The sequence below is a fragment of the Panthera uncia genome, chromosome F2 (genome assembly GCF_023721935.1).
Source record: "Panthera uncia isolate 11264 chromosome F2, Puncia_PCG_1.0, whole genome shotgun sequence".
In the NCBI taxonomy this organism is placed as follows: domain Eukaryota; kingdom Metazoa; phylum Chordata; class Mammalia; order Carnivora; family Felidae; genus Panthera; species Panthera uncia.
In genome coordinates this window covers 34,020,611-34,037,882 of record NC_064812.1, presented here as the reverse complement: position 1 = coordinate 34,037,882, position 17,272 = coordinate 34,020,611, and the positions used below count along the sequence as shown (strand labels likewise).

The following is a 17,272-nucleotide window of genomic DNA, read 5'->3' as shown; positions in this document are numbered from 1 at the left end:
AGGAGGCGGGGCGCCGTCCTCCGCCAAGTCCCCGCCCCGCCCCCGTCCGCTGCCGTTTCTGGCCGAGGGACGCGGACGCGAGAGTACGGCAGAGAAACGGCCTCGGACCAACCTTTGTCAGCAAAACTACGGCGCGCCGCAGGGTGCTGCGGAGGGGGCTGGCTTCCACTCCGTGGAAGTCACATGACAGGAAGTAGTCTAGAAGAAGCGGAAGTAGCATGTGCCGGAGGAGGCGGGGGTAACCCAAACTTGGAGGAAAGGCTCGGAGTCGGGCACACCTAGCAGCCAAAATGAAGGTGAAGATGCTGAGCCGGAACCCGGACAACTATGTCCGCGAAACCAAGCTGGACTTACAAAGAGGTGAGACAAGTTAGGGAGTCACCAGCCTTCAGTCTGGACTCGGCTTCCACCGAATAAAGCTGGGTGAAGACTGACGCTCCAGTCTCTTTCTTTCCCTGTTCCCTTTTGCCAAGGCAGACTTAGTGCAGATAAGGCCGTTGCGGGACTGGGTAGCAGATAATTTCTCAAGGCTCTTTTTGAAGAACTTTTTCTAGTGGTACGTGGGAAAGTTGGTTATGTCTGGAATACTTCCGCCTTCCCCCTTCCAGCGGCTGCTCTCCGATGTTTCTGGCTCCAGTTGCTGAGAAGTGGAACTTGAAAGCCAAACTCGTAGATTCAAGGGTTTGATAGGCTTCTTTAAATCTCTTTCGTCAAAATTACATACTTCTAAATGTGGAAGAGACAAAGGTGAAACTTAAAGCCATCAAGTTTTCTTAATGCTTGTGAAGAAGTTTGATGCGTGAATGGCTAAAATGAAATTAATAAGGCTTCTTTATTGATCTTATTTACTGGTCTCTTCCCCCATTAACATTCTGAATTATAGCGGATCGTATCTAAATGACAAGGGACCAACCATGTGTAAAGAGAATACCAGGTGCAAAGGCCTTCAGGCGGGAATAAAGATAAAGCATACGAGAAGGGCCGTGTCATCAGTTTGAGTAAGGGGGATAAACCATAGAAGATGAGGCTGGGACGATACTTTGTTGTTTTGATTGAATAGTAGAGATTATCCAACATATACATGAATAATGCTGAGAGGGGAATATGTGGTCTCTTCTCACAAGATGTTTATGGGTTAAGTATCAAGGTAGTAATATTTCTAAAATGCAAATTAGGTTATGTCACCTGGACAAGACATCATCCCTATTCCTTGAACGTCTGGTTCCATCTTCCTTTCACTAGTCACTACTTTTCTTGCAGGTAGCTTACATTTACTCTTGCAGATCTGAGTGCATTTCCGACATTTCTCTTTCAGGCTTCCTGTGGCACACACGCTTTCTCGGTCTACACTAGCTCCTTTCTCTGTACAACAGTCTTTCCATATTTATCTCCCGTGGTAGCCCCTTCCATTTAAAGCACCCTTCTGTGCTTTTTATCACATATTTTCGTGCTGACATCAGAGTGTGTACGTATCACATTGTCTCATGATGATTATTTTGGTTATCTTTTTCATCACACTGAGTTTGCATAGAAGGGAAGAATCCGATTTGTTTCTATACCCACTGTGCCTAGACAGCACCTGGCACATAGTGGTTGCTTTGTAAGTTTATAAATGGAGGAATGAGTAAGTGATTGGCTGGTCATAGACTCTCCACATGAGGAGATTTTTAGTCGTCTGATGTTATTAAGGGTCTTACTTTCTATAGTATCTTCCTATTTCTTTATAGTTTCTGATGGAAGTTTTAATAGCAAAATGGAAAAATAGAAGTATTGGAGCTTTGTGAAACATAAATCAAGGAAGACGTTTGTTACCTTTTTTTTATTCTTTCATTCTTATTTAGGTGTTATTTCCTTGTAAATTTTGACTGAATGTTAGATATAGTACCATTAACAGGGAGTCAGAAAAAAATGACAAGGTGAAGTTGTGGGGTAAGAAGATGCATTTACTTTTTTTATTTTTTATTATTTTTTTAATGTTTATTATTGAGAGACAGAGCATGAGCATGGGAGGGGCAGAGAGAGAGGGAGGCACAGAATCTGAAGCAGGCTCCAGGCTCTGAGCTGTCAGCGCAGAGCCCGACGCGGGACTCGAACTCACAAACTGCGAGATCATGACCTGAGCCAAAGCCGGACTCTTAACCCACTGAGCCACCCAGGTGCCCCAAAGATGCACTTACTTTTAAACATTAAGCGTTTTTTAGACATGTGGGCTTAGAATTATTTCCTAAGCACAATTATTAACTGAGAACCTGTTTGGCAGCATAACATAATAGTTAAGAACACCAATTCTGAAATCAGCCTGCTTTGGTTTGAATCCTGGCTTCATCATTTCATAGGCAAGTTACTTCTCTATGCCTCAATTTCCCCATCAGTAAAATAAGAAATAGTAATAGGACTTAACCCATAGGGTCTGGATATTAAGTGAGTTAATATACAGTATTTGGAACTGTGCCTTGTACATTGTAAACTGTTTTTTAAGTAAGTAAACACATGTGGGAAGTGTTCAGTAAATAGTAACTACAATCATAATCATAACACTGTGTGCCTATCAGAGTGATTAGCACTGGAGATAAGTTGTGTTTCCTGCCTCAAAAGGAACGTAGAGCTCAGTTGGGCAAACATTTATCATGCGTTTGTTTTGTGCCAGGCACTGTGCAACACGTAAGGAGTAAAGTGAGGAATGTAGTGGAATCCCTGTCCATGAAAGGTTTACGACGCAGTTAAAGAATGTAGTAAGACTTGTAAAAGGAAAAGCTGAGGGTATCTATAGGGTCTAATTATTCTGCAAGATGTATGCCTTCCATGTTTTTTCCCGTAGTTTTTTACTGAAAGGTTTCTGAGTGAAAGGTCATCTATTTTTGTATTTTTCACAGTGCTAGGTATAGAACAGTGTTCCTAACAGAGGCTTATTGGATAGCAAATTGAATGATTACTTGAGGAAGGCCATAGGAAATATTAAAAGTGAACTGTTTTATTAAGAGGAGTCATTTTTATTTCAGTTCCAAGAAACTATGATCCTACCTTACATCCTTTTGAAGTCCCGCGAGAGTATGTAAGAGCTTTAAATGCTACCAAATTGGAACGGGTATTTGCAAAACCATTCCTTGCTTCCCTGGATGGTCACCGAGATGGAGTCAATTGCTTGGCAAAGCACCCAAAGAGCCTGGCTACTGTCCTTTCTGGGGCATGTGATGGAGAGGCAAGTGTCATTTCAAACACTGATATTTTAAATTAAAAATAGTTACGTTACAGATGTTCTTCAGTTTCGTGTTATGGTGGATTTTAATTGGTTCGATTTCATTTTTTTGTCCTATTTTCTGTTAATTCTCAAGAATGAATTGTGTTTGAATTACTACAGTGGTTTCTCATCTAAACCTCAGAAATTAGAAATGTAGCAGCTGAATGCTCAGTTTGACAGTAAACAATAAAGCATGTTTACAGTAGTAAACGTTTTGTGAGGGTTTTTTTTTTTCTCACAGAGGATGTTATTAATGATTCAACACTTATTTCCACTTTGGCAAGAAGAGAGAGCTTTGAAACACTTTAAATTAGAATCAACAAGAGTACTTAACAGATTGAATTTTCTGCTTGTTGATACACTTATCCATATGCACTGCAGTATTTTAAACTGGAGGATTTTGTTTTTAGCAGTCTGGTGGGGTGAGTCGTAGCTTTTTCAGTGTTGAATTTATTTTTCTTGGAATGTAGTATGCCTCTGCCTGAATATTTTATGTTTATAGTTCACGGAAATTTCCTGGTATGCTCTATCATAGGTTAGAATTTGGAACTTGACTAAACGAAAATGTATCCGTACGATACAAGCCCATGAGGGTTTTGTACGAGGAATATGTACTCGCTTTTGTGGGACTTCTTTCTTTACTGTAAGTATGATGCAATTAAGTCATTAACTCTTTTCAACACGTGTAAGACTGATTTAATGTTTCCTGAGTTCCTTTATTCCATGAGGCGTTTGAAGTTTCACAACCCAAAATAAATTTTAAAACTTTGAAAAGTCCTCTTTTCTTTATGTATACTCCAGTCTTCTCCAAAGTTTTTGATCTTTTTAATAAATGATTACTTAACATGTTATTTAACTAACATTCCATAGAACATTGAGAAGTGGGATTAATGTAAGGTGAGGCTAGAAATATAGTTTGGTTTTCTCTGGAAGATTTTTAGGGTTGGGAATCAGTAATTTCTATTTTGTCAGATAGTAAATTATTGAAGGATTTGTGCGTGTGGCTAAGATACACATGAGGTACAGTTTATATTCTAATCATTTTTAAGTGTACATTTCAGTGGCATTAAGTACATTCACATTACTAAGCAACCGTCACCACTTTTTCATCTTCCGAAAACTGAAACTCTGTACTTACGAAGCAGTAACTCCTTATTCCCCTCTGCCTCCAGCCTTTGGTAACCACTATCATACTTTCTGTCTCTATGACTATTTTAAGTACCTCACATAAGTGGAATTAAATAATAGCTGCCCTTTTGTGTCTGGCTTATTTCACTTACCATAATGTCTTCATCCATGTTGTAGCAGGTATCAGAATTTCTTTCTTTTTTAAGATGGAATAACATTCTATTATACATATATACCACATTTTATTTATCCACCTATCAGTGGACATTTAGGTTGTCTCCACCTTTTGGCTTTTATGAATAATGATACTATAAACATTGGCCTACAAATATCTGCTCAATTGCACTGAAAGTGTTATAATAGGAATGACAGAATCTAAGCTGTGCTTTGAGATAATTAATTTGACAGCAGTAAGTGATCAGTTTACAGGCTGTTTTAATAATTTGAGTAAGCAATAAGGAATCCGTGCTGGGGAGGGAAAATCATAGAAAGTAGTTGTTAGGTTTAAAAACATTTTGGAGGTTTGACAGACTTGACAACTGAGGGGTGCTTAGGAAGATTGCTCTTCCTTCCAGAAATGGAGAAGTCAGGAGTGTCAGAAACTTTAGAGGAGGAGAGTGGGAATGGGAAGGATATGGTATGATGGATGAACTGGACTGCAATGGCCTATTTGAGTGAAGAGGTCTGTCAGACCCTTCTAGATAAAGGTCTGGAGTTCAGGAGGGAAGTCAGAACTAAACTTGGTCTCATCAATACAGGAATAATGATTAAGGCCATGGAATGGTATTATTAGGGAAAAGTGGCAGGGAAAATACAGACATACAGAAATGTCAGAGAAATAGCCTCGGGGAAAGCCTGCCTCTAGGAAGTGGGAGAACTCTGGGAGTAGCCAGAAAGCTAGAAGAGCCTGGAAATGAGCTTAATGTCCCAGGAGGAAAGGGTCGTTGGTTGTGTGAACTACTACAAAGAATGATGAGGATGAAGACAGAGAAATATTTTAGAAACATGAACCTATAAAAAATAGTTAAAGGTCCCGTAATTCTAATCTTTCAGTTTTCACACTGTCGGCAATTTGGTGTCTATGCTTTCAGAAGTTCTGACATGTGTATATGTATATGTATGGCACTTGATGTATACATACACACTAACCAGCCCTGTAAATCTTGAGTAGCATGCTGGCTGCCAGGGCCAGATGGAAAGGAGTAGTGAAGGGAAGAGATGACTTCTGGGAAAGCTTTAAGTATTTGAAAGTGTTGTGTGAAAGAAGAAGTGGACTTTGTGTTGTTCTATGTAGCAGCATTAAGAATAGGTGTTAATGTTAAAAGTTTTGGTTTTGGTGTAGGGAGAAACTTACTTGCTGTCAAAAACCAAAATAAGCTACTTCGCAGGAAATTCAGGTGCTTTTCACTAAAGGGCTTTACACAAGCTTTATGACCCTGTATACCATATGTTGTAGAAGGAATTGCATGGGAAGTTGGAGCAAACTGACCACAGCTACCATCCAGTTAGTTATTCTTCTGAATATGTCGATTAGTTTAATATCCCAGAGGATTTACTGGCTGGGTTTTTTTTGTGTTTTGTTTTGTTTTTTTTTTTTTTTGAGTGCCTAAAATGAGTAAAGGGTGAAAGATGTTTCATATTCATTATTTACTCCCTTTCTTCAGATATCTTAAAGTCACGTTTGCTTAGGGATAAGACCTGTGAAAACTGCTTGCTGGCAGAATTTCAGCACTTAGTGTTTCAAAAAATGTTTAATCTACAGTGTTGCAAAAGGTAAATCTTTATTACCTAAATTTCATAATATCTACTATACCCCAATTTGTAGCACCAATAGGTCTTTCTTTAGCTTACTCAGCCTTGAGATAAGATATTCTGGCCAGGCACATATTGTTTGGCTCCTCATTTCCACAGAATGTTATTAAACCTTTCTCAGGATTGATGATTTGCTAAGACTTGTACTCAATAGATTGTATAGAGTAGCTTAGTCAATTACAAGGAAGTTCGGTCTTGAGCTTGTGGACGCTGTGAGAAGCTTGGTTGAAAGAAACAGTTTTTAGAGTGGGAATTCTCAATAACAGTTTATCTTGTCTTCCATAAATACTAATATTCCATTGGGTCAAGACAGATTAGCCAAGACCCCGGTGCCTAAATTACATCTTACTAGCTCTCGGTAGAATTGGCTTTCCAGAATTAAGGTTTTGGTCTGATGCCAGTAGCTCAGATTCAGGTTGTTAAATAAGATACTGCCTTATTAAATACTTTTTTCTATTATAAGGATGTTAAGGATTCTGTTAGCATCCTCAACAAAAGAAATTCCTATTTGACCTTAGTACCAAAACTTCTCTCCTAATTACCCTTCTATTCTGATATCATGGGCACTATGAATTGTTTTGCAGGAAGGGTTTCCCTTTTGAATTTGCTGTAAGGAAAGAGCTAAATTTATACTCTCTCATACATAAATACATATTTTTGTTAATATTTTTATTTAAGAAGTAGATGTAGATTGCATATAACATAAACGTAAAAAATGAGAAAGTTAACGTATCCTGTATTTCTGCTTTTCGGGAAAACTAGTGGTTTGGTGTATATATACAATTGTTTATACCCTACGTATGATTATCTTATGTTTTTAATCCCAAATTAAGTTATATTGTGCATTCAGTTTTGCAGCTTAGTTTTTACTTAATATCTTGAATATATCTACCACATACCCAAGTCTAAGTTACCATTGTTACCTTGCTGTGATTGGGCTAAGACACCAACGCCCTACTCCTCATGGCTTTTTCACCATCTGCGTAACTGTCAGTTCAGTGAAAAGGCAAACGATGTCTTTACAATATCATGAAAATAGTTTTGACCTTGTGGACCCCTGAAAAATTCTCAAGCTCCTTCAGAGGTCTGCATTTCATGGCTTGAAAACCAGTGAGTTGATGGTTTTTGGAATCTTATGTCATGCAAAGAAGTACTTTACCCATGCCAACGTTAAAAAAATGACTTCTCTTTAGTATCTTTATATTTTGTATTTAATTTTTTACATTTAAAATTATGTGGAATTTTATTTTTATTTCTTTAAGGCTTTTTAAAACTTTTTTTTAAATGGTTTTAGAGAGAGAGAGCGCACACGCACGCTCGTGAGTGTGAACAAGCAGGGGAGGGGCAGAGAGAGAGGGAGAGAGAGAATCCCAAGCGCTGTCAGCACAGAACCTGATGCAGGGTCGAACTCATGAACCGTGAGATCATGATCTGAACTGAAATCATGAATCAGAAACTTAACCAACTGAGCCACCCAGGCACCCCTGGAATTTTATGTTTATGTCACGTATCAGATTGGTTCAAACTTTTTAATGAGTAACATGATATCAAAATACCATTTTATTATAATTCATTTTTCTTCCTAATTTGAAATGCCATCTTTTTTACAGTATGCTTTTTTTTTTTTTTGCCAAACTTATGACCTTTGTTCGTGCTCTCCTTCTGCTCTACTCACACTGTCTTATTTTAATTTTATGTACTGTATGTATTTGTCACAAATCTTTACTATAACATTTTGGGATATTAACGTATCAGTAAATACAATACTGGAAGTATACGGGATGTGCATTTTTTAAAATAGAGATGTTTATCATTTGATGTATATGTTAGCATGTTTACAGTTTATAACAGTTGTCCATTATCATCTTAATAATAAATGTTTCTAGGTTGGTGATGACAAAACTGTGAAGCAGTGGAAAATGGATGGACCAGGCTATGGAGAAGAGGAGGAACCGTTGCATACAATATTAGGAAAGGTACAAAAAAAAAATTGACTTATATTTGCTTATTAAAATTCTTCTCTTTTACTAAAATTATTTCAGAATTTTAATTTGAAAAAAGGATGTAAATGAGACTTGAGCCTGCAATAATTGACCTATTTTAAGCAATATTTAATGCAGTTTAAGGTCCTTTGCAGCTGAAGAATTTGAATGGTTCTTTGGTGTTCATTGTATTGGGTTTAGTTTCTGTGTTTAGCTAAAGGATGCAGTGAAACATTTTCTGTGGCAAGTCCATGGGAGAAAATCTATACGAAAAATAATGCTTCAGATTCTCTCTGATTTATATTATAGATCTTATACAAAACTCAGAATGTCTTACTTGAAAGAACCCCTTAGGCAGTGAAGAGGTATTATAATATGATACTTTTCGTATAAATCTCATTGATATTTCTGACAACATTATTCTGCAAATCAGGCGATATGGTTTAGTTATAGCTTAAGTGTAATTCAGATCATGTGGCCTACCTGTGTTTTATAATGTTTACATTTTGATACTAAGCAAACTTCTAAAGTTCGATTTAATCTTGAAATATATGCATTTTAAAAATCAGTTTGCCATTTCAGTATCATGTTGGTATATATTTAAGTTCTGCTCTTCAGATTGTTTTTAAAGGCACATAGAGGTGGGACATGAGTATACGATGGAAATAATTGGCAAATCAGTAATTCCTAAAACAAAATTGGTTTCCCTCTTGTAAAATGTCTTTTCTCCAGGAGTTCCAAATATTTTTGAAATATTTCATCTTAACCTCTATATTTGTGGTAGTGGGGATTAAATCTTACTATGGAAAAGTTTGTCAGACTTGCCTTCATAAATAACAATTGGAAGCCTGCAGATGCTGCTAAGAGTTCTTAAAAGCCTAAAGTATTGGCTAAATATTTCCCTCTTATTTGCTTTGCAAACATTTTTTTACCACATAGTACAAAGACAAATTTTAATCTGGCCCTGAATAGATCTTTTAAGTGGATATCAAAATTTATGACATTTTATTGATTTTAACAATATTAGCATCCACCCTTGCCAGCTTTATTCCTCCCCCTAAATTTTAATCCAATTGTTGGTTTCTGTTTTTCTGCCTGGGAATCAGTACTTCACGTGTTAAATGTGGAACTAAGTATTTTAGACCTTACCTTTGCATTTCATTAATTGGTTCCAACCAAGGTCCTTCAAATACCCAATGATGATTTAAGGATTACTTCGGTGATAAGTATTTAAATTTAAATACATCCCCTGTTAATGTTTTTTCCAGAAGGTGTGATAAGAATCCTCACCTTTTATGGTACTGTTTCCTCCTTTAAGGAAAGGCTTCGAAGAAGTTTCTTTGTAAATAGGGACTTTTTCTTAAAAAAAAAAAAAAAAATGAGAGTATTATTTAAAATATTATGTAGATTTGAAATGTTAATGATAAATCCATTTATAACAACATCTTTGCTTTTAAAGACAGTATATACAGGGATTGATCATCACTGGAAGGAAGCTGTTTTTGCCACATGTGGACAGCAAGTAGACATTTGGGATGAACAAAGAACAAGTCCTATATGTTCAATGACCTGGGGATTCGACAGTATAAGCAGTGTTAAATTTAACCCGATTGAGGTAATGCTTCTTTTTGAAATATGTTCTGCTTACTCTTTCCTTATTTAATAATTTTAGCTCTGTTTAGGAAACTTTTGAGTGTGTGTTATAAGAATTTTTTTTTTTTTTTTTTTTTTTTTTTTTTTTTAATCTTAATGGGCTTCTGGCATTTGGTTAGTTCTCCAGATTGTACCTGAGTTCTGATACCTTTGGTCAGATCTTGACGTGTTTGCCCACTTTATACACCGTTACACCAGTGTTATACTCCGTTACAGGAGGGTGTGTGCATGTGCTCATAAGTAAGTTCTGGTGAAACTTCAGTTTTACTCATGCCTTCAAAACTCATGTTCCACAGATTACATCATTGTACCTTTGGGAAAATGTTCATTTCTTAATTCTCTTCAAGGTCAGAAGAGGCATTTGGCATTGTTTTCTCTTGTAAGTGACGAGGGCACTAATGGTTTATAGTAATGATTACTATCCTGCATGATGATAGTTCATTTTTCTTTGCTCAGAAGTCTAATATGATGATTCCTAAGTCCTTCCAGGTCTAAGGAAAGAGTTGGAGATTAACCACTACTTATTGGTTATTCAGGTCTGAATTTAGGAAAGGAGGCTGCCCTAAAGCCTAGATTAATCTAGCCTTTGGACTTCAGACCTTTCCATGAGCTATTTCTGAATACATAACAGTAGGTAAACTCATTGTCCAGAAGACTCAGTAAAGATGCCTTTTCCCCCACAGAAAAAAAAGGAAATTGCTTCATGTATAGCTAATCTTAGAAGTTAGTAGGAAATTAGCACGTTAGATGGTATGTTAGATGGTATTAAAGAATAAATAACCTGATATGTAAGTTTTATACTCTCAGACACCCGAGCTGGTAAAGTGGAAGAAAGGTTAAGTCAAAGTAGCAGGGTATAAAATTGTTTGTATGAAGTATTGGAACGTGAGATGCTGTAGTTTGATGAGAGTTTGGCCTTGTGGTGCTGCTGAGAAGTCATACCGTCAGAGGACACCCTTCCTGCCCTGAGCATATACCTTTCTGCACACTTCTGAGAGAGCCTACAGGTCTAGAGCAGGGGTTGGCAAACTATGGTTCGTGAGCCCACTGTCTGTTTTTATAAATCAAGTTTTGTTAGAACACAGCCATACCCTTTTGTTTACATATTGCTTGTAGCTGCCTTTCTGCTATGACAGCAGAATGACCCATGAGGTCTAAAGTATTTGCTGTCAGGTCCTTTACAGAAAACGTTTGCTGATCGTTAGTCCAGAGTATTTATCAGTACTATATCTTTTTCACTCCGTCGTCTTTTTGGTTGTAGAAGTGAGATATGGCCTGAAGTGCAAGTCAGCTTTGCAGAGCCAGGCCAAGGTGACAATAGACAGAAGCAGGTGGCGACAAACACAAGCCATTTTTAGGAACATTTTGTGTCCTACTTGGTGTGGAGCTAAACTGGAAATGTATTTGGTGCTGGTGTACCTTGGCATTGACCTTATACAAGTCACACTCCTTCTCTATATTTGTTTCTTTATTTTTAAAATGAGATTAATTAGATCTTTCAGTATACATTATAGGTTTGTCATGAGGGTAAAACGTGATAAAAATGTGAATATTTTTTAAAGATGCTACCCAAATTTAAGATGATGTTACTACTATTAAAAAAATAAACAGAACGGAGATATTGATTTCTACTTCTGCGAGGGATAAACAGTATCTTGCTTGTCTATTTTGGTGAACACCTGTGTCAGAAGAGCTGATGATTAATTCCAAAATCATAATTAGTTATTAGTGATGACATAGTGACCATGTTTTTCAAACTTGCCTGTGTAACAGCTATATTTGTTCAGCCATGTGGTTTTATTTATTTTTTCTTTAAATTACCCTTATGAACTGACTTAGTGGTAGAAACAAATGGTATGCTTGTCTCTCATCCTATACTAAACTTAATGGGAAGGGGATGTGGCTGTAAACAAATGGAGTATTTGTCTCCTCTAATCATTAATAATTAATATCCTGTTAAAATATTGAAGCCTAGCATTTTGATAAAGCCAAAAATTTTATGCTGAGTATTACCACATTTTATAGTGTAAAAGTCGACTTTCAGTCTAGGTAGAATTTTTTGCTTTGCTCAGATTAAGGTCTCATAAACTTTTAGAAATGGAACCTAGTCAGACCTTGGTTTCTTGAGAAACCAAGAAAAGTTGAAAGGAGTCACTAACTAGGGGAAAGTCTCTGAGGAAGTGATTTAAAAAGGAAGGTTTTGGAAAGGACTGAGTTCATGGATGTAGCATTAGCTTTATGATGTTTTATTTGAGCTGTGTACACACACAGAGTAGGAGTTAGCTGGTCATGCAACTGTGCAGTAAATAACTCTTCTTGTTCCTCCTACACTTATAGTAGGAAGTGATAGGCAGAAGCCAAGAGTTATGTCAGGAACCATGAGTAAGGAGGCCTGGTGGGACTCAGGCCCTGCTGGTAGGTAGGGGGCTTGATTTCATATAATGCCAAGGGTCAGTTATATCAGCACCTTCAATACTACTATGACTGACTTATAAACGTTTGAAACATCTTGAAACAATTGGACAAAGAATAGGCCTAGTTTATACAAAGTTAATGAACATGAGGAAATGTTTACTGAAAAGCACTAGTTTATATAATTAGGAAATATTGCCATACAGAAATGAACTTCTAAATGCCACTACTTAATGCTTCCAGTTGCAGTGAAATGGACATATTTCCACACTGCAGTGTATATTGATACAGCTCTTTGGAAAACAATTAGTCCTAAACATCAAAAGCCATAAAATTATTCATGCTTTTGTTTAAAAATTTTTTTAGGTGTATTTATTTATTTATATTTTATTTTATTTTTGAGAGAGAGAGAAAATGAGCAGGGGAGGGACAGAGAGAGAGGGGTGGGTAGAGAATCCAAAGCAGGCTCTGTACTGACAGCAGAGAGCCCAGTGTGGGGATCAAACTCCAAACCGGAAGATCATGACCTGAGTTGAAGTAGGACATTTAACCCACTGAACCACCCAGGTGCCCTATATTTATTTATTTTTTGAGAGAGAGAGAACAGGTAAGCAAGTGGGGGCGGGGGGGCAGTGAGAGAGGAAGAGAGAGAGAAACCCAGGAATTCTCCACACTGTCAGTACAGAGCCTGATGCAAGGCTCAGACTCAGAAACCTTGATACCATGACCTGACCCAAAATCAAGAGTCGGATGTTTAACCAACTGAGCCACCCAGGCACCCCTGTTCATACTTTTTTTTTTTTTTTTTTAAGGTTTATTTATTTTTGAGAGAGGGAGTGTGAGTGGGGGAGGAGCAGAGAAAGACGGAGACAGAATCAGAAGCAGGCTCCAAGCTCTGAGCTGTCAGCACAGAGCCCAGCGTAGGGCTCAAACTCACGGTGAGATCATGACCTGAGCCAGTCGGACACTCAACCGACTGAGCCACCCAGGCACCCCAATACTTTTTGATTCAGTAATCCACTACTGAAATTTTAACCTTATAAAAAGAAGAATTGGCGTTTATGAAAATGTTATCTGAAGTGTTATTGATAATACTGAAAAATAGGAAATAGGTCTAAGTTGAAGAATGGATAAATAAAATGTGTTCAGTTGTAAAAAGAACACAGATTTATCTGTACACTGCAACACTACCTTGTAAAATATACACAGGGGCATTTAGCAGTGAAAATACTTGACTTGGGGTGCCTGGGTGGCTCAAGTCGGTTAAGCAACCAACTTTGGCTAAGGTCATGATCACATGATTCATGAGTTTGAGTCCCGCTTTGGGCTCTGTACCGATAGCTCAGAGCCTGGAGCCTGCTTCGGATTCTATGTCTCCCTCTCTGTCTTCCCCTCTCCCCCAACTCACACTCTCTCTTTCTCAAAACTAAAATAAATAAAAAGAAGATACTTAACTAAGGTTACTGAGATTGAGTGATTCATTGTACTCTCTTAAAATGGACTTTAATGTTATAAATTTGTATCTTAAACATTAAGGGTAATTGAATCATTTGTTCATTGAATGGACATGGTTTGCTGCCAAGCTTGGCTTTTAACTGGAGATGGTTGTACTTATTTTTCAGACATTTCTCTTGGGAAGTTGTGCTTCTGATAGGAATATAGTACTATATGACATGAGGCAAGCTACTCCCCTGAAAAAGGTGAGTTTCAGTTTCTTTTCCGCTTTTACAATTGTTAATGTGTTCTTCTATGGAGTGAGTAACAAAAAATATGGAACAAATGTTTTTCTCTTAATTAAATTTTTTTTCATATGTTTTTAGAAGCCAAAGTGATCATAATGGCATTCTCTCAGGCGCCTGTTCCTTTTTAGAGACCCTTACATTTTCACTAGGTATTGTATCCTAGTTATCTTTGTATTTTCTTTAATGCCAGGAAGTTTTAGGTATCTAATTCAGACTTAACGGAGCTCAAAGTTCTTTTTAAAAAAATTTTTTTTAGTGTTCATTCATTTTTGAGAGACAGAGCCAGAGCGTGAGTGGGGGAGAGGCAGAGAGAGGGAGGCACAGAATCCAAAGCAGGCTCCAGGCCCTGATCTGTCAGCACAGAGCCTGATGCTGGGCTCGAACTCACAAACTGCGAGATCATGACCTGAGTTGGATGCTTAACCGATTCAGCCACTCAGGTGCCCCACTGAGTTCAAACTTTTTAAGTGTTGCATCCCATTACTTCGCACACCATGATTATCATATGATACGTATAGTATTCTGTTCCAGAACATTTTGCAACTGACTCACATAACCAGCTTTATTTGTTTAATTACATGCTGTTTTATTTAGATAAATAATATCTTGTCCAAGGTGGCAGATTTCCCAGCAGTCATTCTAGGACTTAGATATCAAAGCTAATACAACCTTAAGCTGACTATCGACAGAGAAATGTATTGTCAGTAAAGAGAAGAGTGCCATTGTAAGTACGTATAAAGTTGATTTCAGGTGCTCCAAATCTGAGGGTGCAGAAGGGCCTAGACACCATTCATGTGCCATGAGGCCATTGTGATAATCCACATGGAAAAGAAATGCTTTTAATATTTTTGTTGTTCCTAAACCATTTTCACAACATGTAATAAATTCCAAAATATTAGAAGTGGAGTACATTCCTTAAAGTTTCAACTATATAAATATGATCATCTTTCCAAATTACCGCTTTAATCATTTCACTCCTTCATGATGATCTAGTGGGCACATCTCACGTGAACTTTGAGACCTTTAGACCTTGAGCAGGTAGCTTAATCTTTGTTTCTCCTATAAAATGATGATATTAATAATTACTTTCCAGCACATTGGTGAAAATAAGACATGGTATTTTAAACATTTAGCAGAATGCTAAGATGAAATCTAGTGTGATAAGTAGTAGTTTCTGCCTCCTCTGCCCTTCATTCTCTGTTTTTTAATGGCGTTCCATAACTTTAGGTTGAAGGAAAGAACTATAGCCTGGTTTTCAAGGCCTTCCAAATCTGGTCCCTATTTGCATTCTATTTATTTGTTTGTTTCAGTCAGTAAGAGAACATTTAAATAGGGGTTGTCATAGGCAGGTCACCTTGATGAATGCAGAGATGCTATTTTTTATTCTTTGTTCTGTATACTAGACTATCATTGTTTCTTCTATTTTTTCCTCTCCTCAATGTACTAGATCTCAACCAGGGGTGTCTTTTTAAAAATGTGGGAGAGGCATTATAGAGACTGGCATTTAGTGGACAGGTGCCTGAGAGGCTAAACATCTACAGTGGACAGTTACACACAACACACGATCATCCTGTTCAGAATGCTAGCAGTGTTCTTGTTGAGAAACACTAATATACTGTTCCTTCACAGGTCAGCTCAAGTCGTGCTTCTCTTTTGAAACCTTTCTTCTCCTCTTAAACCCTAAAGTCATTAATTTTGCCCCCAATTTGATACTTGATCATTTACTGTTTCTTTGTTAATATTTTAGTATTTCTTATGTATATCTCCTTTTCCTGACTAAACTCAATAATAAGTTATTTGAGGTTGAGGGACCATTAAGTAGTTTTATATTTTTCAGTATCTACTACTCTGTGTACTCAGGAAACAATTATTGATTGATTTCCTTTCCTATTGCATGGAGCTGAGTACTGTGCACATGATGGGTGTTTGCTAAATATGTGCTTAAATCAGTGAAAAAGAAGGAAAAGAAATGAAGTGGGAGATTTATCCATTTGAGAGGGAATTGATTTCATGGTAATGGGTTACTGTATTCTGCCCTTCCAGGTCATCTTAGATATGAGAACAAACACAATTTGTTGGAACCCTATGGAAGCTTTCATTTTTACTGCAGCAAATGAAGATTACAAGTAAGTTTTCTTCTTTTTATAACTTGCTTATTTCTATCAGAAATGGCTCAATTGGATAAATCATACTAATGAAATATGTTTTCATAGGTAGTAGTTCTTGATATACAAGGTAGAAAATGGTCATTTGTTTCGCTCAAAAGTATATATATTTCCCAAATTGGGGAAGAACTTGTTAGAAAAAAAAATTGAGTTTTCAAAATGATACAGACCAGGAACAGAAAACTGATCTGAAGACCAAATCCTGTCTGCTGCCTGTTTTCGTAAATACTTTTATTGGAATATAACTGTGTTCATTTATGTATTGAATATGGGTCCTTTTGTGCCATAGTGCCTTAGTTGAGTGGTTGCAGAAGCAGCCATGTGGCTCACAAAGTTGAAAATATGTATAATCTGGCCCTTTCTAGAAAAAATTGGCTGCTTTCTGCTTTACACCATGCAAATAATGACTGAACCATACATGTTTTAATAGAAACTAAAAATATTTGCCTACAGGGGTACCTGGGTGATTCCGTTGGTTAATAAGCATTTGACTCTTGGTTTCAGCTCAGGTCATGGTTTGTGGGATCCAGCCCCACATCAAGCTCTGAGATGACAGCATAGAACCTGCTTCGGATTCTCTCTTTGTCTGTCTGTGTGTCTGTCTGTCTGTCTGTCTCTCTCTCTCTCTCTCTCTCTCTCTGTCCCTCCCCTGCTCTCCCTCCCTCTTTCTGTTTCTCTCTTTTTCTCAAAATAAACATTAAAAAAAATATTTACCTACAAAATCTGTAGCTCTTCACAAAGCTGATGCTCATGTAGTCATGTTATCAGCATCACTATTACTTCAGCAAGACAAAAGGAAAAATACAGTTTCAATTTTTACCCTAACATTTACAGATATGTTATTCTATGACTCCACGTAAAGGTGACTTAGCCTTACGTTTTTGACCTAGATGGAATTTTATGATCCCTATGTATCGCCTTAAAACTTGTCAAGGCATTTCACATTGGCTGTCTTATGTTATCTTTTCAGTGTCCCTATAAGGGAGGTAGGACATGTATGTTATCCCCTTTTTAGAGATGAAGATGTTAAAGCTGGGAGTTTAATCTTAGGGAGGAAAAAGTGTCTTTTCTTTTCTTTTCTTTTCTTTCTTTCTTTCTTTCTTTCTTTCTTTCTTTCTTTCTTTCTTTCTTTCTTTCTTT

The 17,272-nt window shown here is 37.2% G+C and overlaps 1 protein-coding gene across 1 annotated transcript in view; it reads left to right on the top strand.

The window, feature by feature from the left end:
* Positions 1-15: 15 nt before the first annotated feature.
* The window catches only part of DCAF13 (DDB1 and CUL4 associated factor 13), a 27,563-nt gene continuing 10,306 nt past the window's right edge, over positions 16-17,272 (top strand). Inside the window, exons 1-7 of the mRNA XM_049633021.1 lie at positions 16-360; positions 3,000-3,199; positions 3,774-3,881; positions 8,065-8,154; positions 9,620-9,775; positions 13,848-13,925; positions 16,011-16,093. Of these exons, the coding sequence (XP_049488978.1) occupies positions 291-360; positions 3,000-3,199; positions 3,774-3,881; positions 8,065-8,154; positions 9,620-9,775; positions 13,848-13,925; positions 16,011-16,093 (785 nt within the window). The 5' untranslated portion in view covers positions 16-290. The remainder of the gene's footprint in view (positions 361-2,999; positions 3,200-3,773; positions 3,882-8,064; positions 8,155-9,619; positions 9,776-13,847; positions 13,926-16,010; positions 16,094-17,272) is intronic.